Below are 9,761 nucleotides of genomic sequence, written 5' to 3'. Positions count from 1 at the left end.
ATTGAGCTTTAAGGACTCTTTATATATTCTAAACAGAGAGCCTTTGTCGGATATATGTATTCTGGACATTTTATCCCAGTCTGCAAACTACATTGTCTTCTCAAATTTTCATTCTGATAAAGTCCAGTTTTATCAGTTTTTTTCAGTCATGCTTTTCGTGTCTGAAGAAATCATTGCCACCTAACCCAAAGTCACTGATTTTCTTTAATATTTTCTCCAAGAAGTTTCATATTTTTTTATTTTTTATGCTCAGGTCTATGATTTGAGTCAACTGTGGTATGTGACGTAAGGTTGAAGGTCCTTTCCCCATTTAATTAACTTGGCACTTTTGTCAAAAATCAGCTAACCATACACATGTGGGTCTATTTCTGGACTCCCTATTCTGTTTTATTGTTCTATATGACTAATCTAATGCCAGTTGCAGTCTTGGTTACTGTAGCTTTGTACAAAGTTTTGAAATCAGGTAGTATAAGTTTCTTTACAAAATTGTTTTGACTATTCTAGGTCCTTTGCATTTCCACATAAATTTTATCAACTTGTCATTGTCTACAAAAAAGCATGCTAATGGGTATTTTTTTTTTAATTTTTAAAAATTTATCTTATTTATTTTTGGCTGCATTGGGTCTTTGTTGCTGCGCATGGTCTTTCTCTCGTTGTGGCGAGCAGGGGCGACTCTTCGTTGTGGTGCGCAGGCTTCTCATTGTGGTGGCTTCTCTTGTTGTGGAGCACGGGCTCTAGGCACGCAGGCTTCAGTAGTTGCGGCACGTGGGCTCAGTAGTTGTGGCTCGCGGCCTCTAGAGTGCAGGCTCAGTAGTCGTGGTGCACGGGCTTAGTTGCTCCGCGGCATGTGGGATCTTCCCGGACCTGGGCTCAAACCCGTGTCCCCTGAACTGGCAGGTGGATTCTTAACCACTGCGCCACCAGCAAAGTCCCAAATGGGTATTTATTTTTTCAATGCTTACAACTTTTCACTGGTTTTCCCCGGTGTGTAAGATAAAGTCACCCAGGGCGGCAGCCTCTACCACCTCCTGCTGAGCCCCACTTCACCATTCTTGCGAGCATCAACCACACCCTTGCTTTCAGATCCTCCAATCCTTAGAAAAGCTTCCTCTATCACCTCTGTCTAAACTAGACACTGGTTCCAATCTTACCAGGCTCTTTGCCTTTCCTTCATGGCACTTAGCAGTTTCTAATACAACATATATGGTTCACGTGCCTATGTGTTTACAAAAGTAGGAACCATAACTTTCTGTTCGCTGTTATTGGTAATGCTCAGTGCAGTGCCTGGCATGGAAACAGCACTCAGTATTTATTGGTTTAATGAATAGAGGCAGATACAGCTTTCAGAGTATTTTATTGGAGCAAAACAATATATTTCATGGGATGATTCTTAAGTCATCTCAAGTTGTTCCCCTTCAGCTCTTAACAGGCACTCTCAAAATGGATACACCTCCCCCAACCCATCATTTATAGCTTGACAGTCATCCAACAACAACAGCAACGAAAAGTCATCTGGCAAAAAAAGGAGACCAGGGAGGGGTGTGGGTAAGGGAGAGAGTGACATTTTAACACAACACTAAATTTTAAAAGGTTTTATTTATATTTCCCCTTCTCTTTCTCAGATTGTATGAGCATTACAGGACTGGAGAAGGGTTATCACAGCACCTCTTGCAAATTCCAGTTTACAGGAATGAAAAAATATGGGCCAACAAAATACGATCTCGGCTCTCCATAAGCTATTTCTCTATTCTTATTTTCTCTCTTTCCCCCTTCTTAATGTTAGCTACCTTTATCCAGAGAGGGATCATCAAGACTGTTGGCATGCTGGCTGACATGGTGATCTCACCAGTATCCTGTGAAGAACCGTCAAGGATGCTTTTTATCGTTCCAACCATTAACACCACTGAGATAACAAGACCTAACATCAAGGGGGAAGAGAAGTCACCACTCCCCCCTAGTCAGTGATATGTCCCACACTTCCTTGGAAGGCCGGGAACTGTGTTGGAAAAAGCAGACACTGAGTGGGCTTAAGGCTCCTTGTGTATGGAAGGGTCCACTATCCACGCAGACAGCAACAAGGCAGGACACTTGGCACATCAGGGCACTGCTCTAATTTTGACCTTTCATTCAACCTCCCTGTAACTGCTCCAGAAGAACAGAGCTTTGGGTGTGCTTCATTAAAAACACAGTAAAGGCAGTTTAAGAGCCACTGAATTCTTTATGGTCAGTTTAATAAACTCATCATACCACAAAAAAAATCACAGTTTATAAGGCCATTTATCACGTGCACTACACAGTAAACAAGACCTTGCCCACAGCTCCCCCAAGTCAGTCACAAGGATGACTGGGAATGTGATACCTCAGACTCAGCAGAGACATTAGAATAAACATTTCCAATGAGGGCTCAAGCTAGCCCTTTCGGTTTCCTCCCTAGAAAAGGCTCAATCTATAGCAAAAGGTGCTTAAAAAACAGAAGTCACTAGAAATGACAAAAGGGGCAACAGCATTTTCTACACATTAAAAGCAAAGGGATCACTGGCCAGTCCTGGCATTTCCTCTGTATGATAAGGGAGGAAGCCAGCCTTCTAACCCAGCTATCTGGGCACATGGCAAATGGCTAGGAGCCTGAACACTGCATTTCATGTGGATAAAGCTGAAGAGAGAATGGACAAGCTTTTCTTTATGTGGAAGGTGTTTTAATTAACTGGCTTAATGGATTAAGAAAACAGCTGTTCAACAGCCAAGAAGAATCCTTTGATTTTCGTAACTCCCTCTTCATAACTCCTTTGGGCTAAGATGATTTTACCTGTGTGAAGTACTCAACAGTTCTTGACCTTCATGAAAGTGGACAGAGGAAAACCACAACTTTCCCATTTTTTCTAACCACATGGGTTATAGCAAGTACAGATTAAAACCTATTCTGGCTTACCTAGAACACCAGGAAAGACACCCTGGGAATTAGGGCACAGCAATTCTTTATACAAGAGAACCAGGAGGGACCTCCCTGGCGGTTCAGTGGTTAAGACGCCGCGCTTCCACTGCAGGGGGCGCGGGTTTGATCCGTGGTCGGGGAACTAGGATCCTACATGCCACGTGGCACAGCCAAAAAAAAAAAAAAGAGAGAGAGAGAGAACCAGGAGACAGTCAATTGTATTTAACCTTTTCTAGGTGGTTTTGCCACAAATTCATACAAAACAAGAACCCAAATTCTCTTTCTTCACTGCCTATGACATGACTAGAAGTTCTGTGCTGCTGCCCAATCCAGTATGACAAGGGGCCAGAGATTCTCATCAATTTGGAAAGAGGCACATGGGGGAAGAAATAGGGCCTTGGCCTCTGAAAGGGCATCAGGCAAACACGCAGCCCTCAGTAGTTGTGTCGGGTTATTTCTGTTCACCTTCCATGACTACATGAGGAAGAGGGGTGTCTGACCATATGAAATCCTCACCTTATCACAAAAGTTTAAGACAGTGACGAGAAGTTCTTCAAACAAGCAAACAGTACTCTGGGCTCTGGAGACCAGAATGTTTTTTTAAAGGGAAAAAATGTTCCAAAGCAAAGCGAAAAGTTTAGTGCTTCAAAGACCCTGCCCCTGAACATTCTCTTTCAATGCTCTAGAACGTATGCCATATTCTACGGTAAGGCTTTTAAAATAAAGGTGGGAGGAGAATCTGCCACTGCCACTTGATCCATTCTTTGGGTGTGATTTTGATGTCCCCTAGTTATAAACTTCCTGGTTTCTGATGTGATCTGCAGAAAAAAGGTGGTATAAACCTGAAATGGATGAAGACAAAGCTAAATAAGAGGGATGAGAAAAAGTAATGAGGATTAGTCACACCTCTATCGACTAACTCTGATGACCAGCCTTGGTAGTAATGGTTAGCTGATGCCTGTTTGAATCCCATCAGATTCTTGAAGTAGGCTGTGTTAAACCATGTACTAAACAATACTTATTTGTCCCAGATTTCTACTCATTCCCAATGACAGTATTTATATACACTTGTGTTTCCCCAAGTGCTTGGTTAAGTAATGATATTTGTGATATGACTGGACCCTAGATTTATATTACAGTTTCAAGAAGAGACAACCAGTGTGTGTAATGTTTTGTCCTCTAGAAAGTAGAGGTCCTAGAGAGATCACAGGAGTTTTCTCTCTTCAAAATAAATCTGTAACTTAACTGCATTTATCCTGAAATAACTGCATAGCAAAGTGATATATATATATATTTAAATGCCCATATTAAGTGACATTTTAAGTTGCAGTGACTTCATGCAAGCCAAAATAAAAGACTGGCCATTAAGTTCATTGCTTTAAGTTTGTGACTTCTGCAAACCCTACATCACTAAATGGTAACTTCAGCGCAAAAGCTCTCTGGTTCTAATGGGGTTCTATGGTGAGGACCTAGATGTGCAGGAAAGGTTAGTAATGTATTTTATTTTACAGGACTAATTACTTAGTTACCACAATCTTTTTTACTTCAACTTGTACATGCTAAATGCAGTCCCGGCATCTCTACTTGGTTCTTTTCACTTTTTTCTATTCTTTAAAAAATTAAAATAAAACCTTGGAATATTTCAAGGGCTTAAGGCTCTCAGATGCTGAGAGTGACCAAAGATAACTTAAGACATGAAAACAAAACTTCACAAACAATAGCATTGCTTACATCCTCCACTACATGTATCTGCACAAAAATACCACAGCTGATGACAAGATGCCCAGGAGAATTTGGACTGAAAATTTTTACCAATAAAAGGAGTGATTTCAAAAATAGAGATGTACAAAACTACTTTCACACAATGTTTTTCCATTCTGTTCCCAGTCCTTCCCCTATAATACTAAAAGACAAGCTGATCTTGGGTATAAAAAAAGTCAAAAGTTCTCTTCACTTAAGCTTTGGTCAACAGAAGAAAGTAAGAACTTTAACATGGTGATTTTCAGATTTGCTCTTTGGTCAAGCAGTATAAAGCTCGCTGAAAGAAATCCCCTTACTTGGTATGAAAACAGAGTCAAAATAGAGGATCCCAGTTTAGCAATAAATAAGTGTTCAGAATTTCTCAGGGAAAAAATAAGGGGTAATGGAAGGAGATGGAGCCCCTAAAAGCCCCAGATGCCAGGTTAGAACTGCATTAGGACATTAAGAATAAAAGAGAAACATCACTCAGAGTGATTTTTTTTTTTTTTTTTTTTTTTTTTGCAGTATGCGGGCCTCTCACTGTTGTGGCCTCTCCCGTTGCGGAGCACAGGCTCCGGACGCGCAGGCTCAGCGGCCACGGCTCACGGGCCCAGCCGCTCCGCGGCATGTGGGATCCTCCCGGACCGGGGCACGAACCCATGTCCCCTGCATCGGCAGGCGGACTCTCAACCACTGCGCCACCAGGGAGTCCCCAGAGTGATATTTAAATGGGTCATCTTCTAAAAAGGGTAAGTTAATAAACTTTAATCCTTAAATTAGGAACATGACAAATGATTTCTGAGCGGAGATTTACCAACATTCTCCTTTATCAGTTGAAACCCTAATATGGACCCAAACCCAGGCAGAGGCTGTCATAGTTTTGAAAAGTAGAAAGCAGTCAGAAGGAGACCACAGACATTCTACAAGAAGCAGTCAGCCCTCTCCCTGCTCTCACCACGCAGGAGGGCGCATCACTCTGGAGCAGCTGTGTACACAGAAGGGTGCGGTGTGAGTCGACTTCGGCACCGAGGTCTGACCAGAGGGGGATGTGGGTGCTTTTAAAACATTTAAGTGTTTTAAACAGGGGGTGGGAGTGTTAGATTCCAGCTTGGGAAGAACCCAGAAACTGGACATGCCCTCAGATGGTGACCATTACGAAGAAACATTTGATGGTGAAGGAAGATATCATCTGGTGACCAGAACAAAATGGAATAAGACCAAGCCTTGGAGGCTCCTGGCCAGGGAGGGATATACAATGACAGGGAGTTTCAGCAATGTTAGTGTTTACTACTTTTCTTAAATGGCTAAACTTAAGACACATTAAAACGCTTTGGTTGATTACGTGACTGGTTAAACAAGGATTCCAAGGCTGGCAACCTCTGAGACCTGGACTGGAAGTAAGTGGAAGGCACTTGCTCCCCAGGAAGGAGGGCCAGGTGAGTCTCGAGGCTGTAGTGCCAGGCCCAGCAGGAGCTTTGGATGGGCCCACATCTGTGAGGCGGCTGGGAGAGGAAAATGGCCTGCGTGGTTAGCCAGAGACAGGGTAGGGTCAGTGTGATTTCACAAGTAGAATAGTTATAAAATAAAACATTTTTTAATGGACAAAAAAGCAAAGTGAGTCACCTCTCTTTTTAAAGGTGATGTAGCAAAGGAAGGATGTGAAGCAGTTTTTCACTATTTACAAAATATCATTTAGAGTGGAGGTGGCCACCGTCAGTAGTTGAGGAAATCTCTTGCACAAGAAGTGTGGTTCCTGCAACTGGACTGGAAAGGCCACACACTCTCCTGGGTGAGGGAGAGTTCCTTTAGGGGAGCACCAAAAGGCTCAGTCTTCTGTTTCTTCATATGTAGTCTCGTCAAAGGGCCTGTCCAATAGAGGTACCGACCGATGACGGGAATATTTCAGGTGCAATAGGTCCCCAACTTCATCTATCTCCTTTAAAGCCTAAAATATACAAGACAGAGCAGAGGTTAGTCAGAGCCAGGAGGAGGAAGACACAGTTGGTGCCTTATTTTTCTAAAAACAATCATGGCAAGATTATCCTGTGGTGGGACCATGTCCAATGCATTTACTCTGAGAAGACTAGAGTCTAGCAATGGAAAGAGCTGCTTTTTGAGCAAGGACATCGGGCTGACCATGAAGAACAGGTTGTGAAGAGCAGGGATGCAGAATAAAGGGTATAATTCATCAAAATAGGACATGCTGGGACTTCCCTGGTGACGCAGTGGTTAAGAATCCGCCTGCCAATGCAGGGGATTGGCAGGGGACAGAGGTTCGAGCCCTGGTCCGGGAAGATCCCACATGCCGTGGAGCAACTAAGCCCGTGTGCCACAACTACTGAGCCTGTGCTCTAGAGTCTGAGAGCCACAAGTACTGAGCTCGTGCGCCACAACTACTGAAGCCCACATGCCTAGAGCTGGTGCTCCACAACAAGGGAAGCCACCACAATGAGAAGCCCGCGCACCGCAACGAAGAGTAGCCCCCGCCTGCCGCAACTAGAGAAAGCCCGCGCGCAGCAACAAAGACCCAACGCAGCCATAAATAAATAAATAAATATTTTTAAAAAAGAGAAAGAGCATTTTAATATTTTTAAAAAATATATGACATGCTTGGAAGAAGAAGGAATATGTATCAGGAATTTGCCAGGCTGGCTATAATTTGTCATTTCTCCTTTTACCCTCCAGTACTTGCTCTTTCTGTTATCACACTACCACAAAAGTGAGGAGAAGTCTGCACTGGGATGCTTCCTAGATGCAAGATGAAGAGAGTCCCCAAAGTGGGCTGCTGTGCAGACTTAGTAAGAAAAAGTGGAAGCCAGCAAGGAAAGGAACAGAGCCAGCATTTAAACTCAGGTTTGATTTAAAACCCCCAAATCCTACCATTGAGAGATTATCTTGTCTTTCCATCAAAAGTCTCTCAGTATAACTTTCTTTTCTATAAAACCTGCTCTTTTATTTTTCAAATATGTTTCTTATAAAAATTAAAACACTAAGACAAGTGATGAAAAGTCTCTTCCTGATTGCAATTACCAGGTAGGCCTGGTAATCTGTGTATGGTTTCTTATACGTACTTAAAAACAAACAAACAAAACCCAACTCCTGGTTGAAGTATACATACATACAGCAAAGTACACAACTCATAGTTCACACAGTTAACTTTCCAAAAAGCAGCACACAGAGAGTCAGAATAGAGAATGACAATATAAGAAAGGGATATATGTTCAGAATTTCTTAGAAAATGTTTAATGGAAGGACAAGGAAATTCCAAGCCCCAGATACCTCTCAGAAAAATCCATGGAAGATAGCAAAAATTTTGGAATCCTAGATTCTAAGGCTTTCTAATAAAAGCACCTGGCTCAGGTCACAGAATGCATTTTCAGGTCATGGCAGCTCTCCAGCCCTGTTATTCACTCCCCAAGCACATGTGGATGTTGCCTAGTGGGTCTAATAGGCCTCAGCTCTGGAGACAATGGCTCTATCTAGGACACCATCTCATTAGACTAAGAAAGGGTAATGTGGGCAGTAGAAGCCCTATTGCCTAAGTCTGACTCTCCAAATTTCCATCACATCATATAAATCTTCTGTCCACTCTCATGGTTGTAATCCCATATGAAAATGTACATCTTCTAGTTCAGAAAAGGGAATCAGTTGATTATCAGTAAATAGACACATATACCTGTTCCTAAATTTAACTTTAAAAAAATCAGTGTTTGTAGAGAGGAAAAAGAAACACCAAGAAGTAGTATTCCTTATTTATTCTAGCATAAGAAAAAAATACTCTTCACTCCAAATGTGAAAAATATAAAAAGCAAATAAGAGCTGGACTTCAACATGCTATCTGAACAGTGGTACCTTTGAGAAGAGGTTTAATTAAAAGCTCCATATAGAAACAATTTAAGATAGAATTTCAGCTGAGCGAACCCATTAACTGTTTATTCCCCTGACCTCTGATACAGGATTTATTAATTTAAAACAATACATGACTTACTAAGATCACAAAGTAAAGGATATTCAGAAGAACATGATATTTTTCATCAATTAAAAAAGAAAATGAATAGAGACAAAAAAAAAGCCACAGTAGCCCAAAGGGATCTAGATAACAAGATTATGACTGATACCACACCAACTATCTCAGATGAATGGGTTTTATTAAAGGTAAAATTATGCGACTTCCCTGGTAGTCCAGTGGTTAAGACTCTGTGCTTCTAATGCAGGGTGCCCGAGTTCAATCCCTGGACGGGGAACTAGATCCCACATGCCACAACTAAAAGAGCCCACATGCCGCAACTAAACATCCCGCATGCCGCAACGAAGATGCCGTGTGCCACAACTAAAGACTTGGTGCAGCCAAATAAATAAATAAATAAATATTAAAAAGGAAAAAAAGAGATAAAATTGTAACTAGAAACTGCTGGTCATGATGTGGGGTTACCTGGTTAGATTAGGAATAATGAAGCATTACAAGTACCAACTGTTAACAAATAGTCTACACTTACACTGAACCTCCAGATCACAGGGTAAGATGGGTTCTTAGGGAAAAAACATGTTAATTTAGGGTTGAGTATGGCCCTTGAATAAGAGAATATTCTCGGATACTTGTGCACCCCTGAGCTAATAAGCTTGCTCTTCTTCTTTTAAAAAATAATAGCTTTATTGAGATACAATTCACATGCCAAAATATTCACCTTTTTAAAAGTTTACAATTCAGTGCTTCTGAGTATATTCACAAAGTTGTCAACTTTCATCACTATCTAATTTTAAAGCATTATCACCTCAAAAAATAAACCCCCTACTCACATCCTCATTCCTCCTTTCCTAAGCCCTGACAACCAGCAATCTATTTTCTGACCCAATGACTTTATTTCAGACATTTCATATAAATGTGGTCTTCTGTGTCTTCTTTCACTTGGCATAATGTTTTCAAGGCTCATCCATGTTGTAAGGGTACAAATTCATTCGTTTGCATGTGGTTATCCAGCTGTATAGAACCACTAGTTGAAGAGGCTATACTTTCCCCATTAACTAGTCTTAGCCCCTTGTTGAAAATTCAATTAGCCATAGATGTCTGGGTTTATTTCTTGACTCTTAA

The 9,761-nt window shown here is 41.5% G+C and overlaps 1 protein-coding gene across 2 annotated transcripts in view; it reads right to left on the bottom strand.

Annotated features, from left to right (window-relative positions):
- Positions 1 to 1,337: 1,337 nt before the first annotated feature.
- Positions 1,338 to 9,761, bottom strand: part of SPTLC2 (serine palmitoyltransferase long chain base subunit 2) — a 116,336-nt gene continuing 107,912 nt past the window's right edge. For both annotated transcript variants that reach the window (XM_060127154.1, XM_060127254.1), the window contains one exon: positions 1,338 to 6,617. In XM_060127154.1, coding sequence (XP_059983137.1) covers positions 6,498 to 6,617 — 120 coding nt within the window. In that variant the 3' untranslated portion in view covers positions 1,338 to 6,497. The remainder of the gene's footprint in view (positions 6,618 to 9,761) is intronic.

Source organism: Lagenorhynchus albirostris, chromosome 1 (assembly GCF_949774975.1).
Source record: "Lagenorhynchus albirostris chromosome 1, mLagAlb1.1, whole genome shotgun sequence".
In the NCBI taxonomy this organism is placed as follows: Eukaryota; Metazoa; Chordata; class Mammalia; order Artiodactyla; family Delphinidae; genus Lagenorhynchus; species Lagenorhynchus albirostris.
Note: the sequence above shows the minus strand (reverse complement) of the source record. Positions and strands in the feature narration are given on the sequence as shown.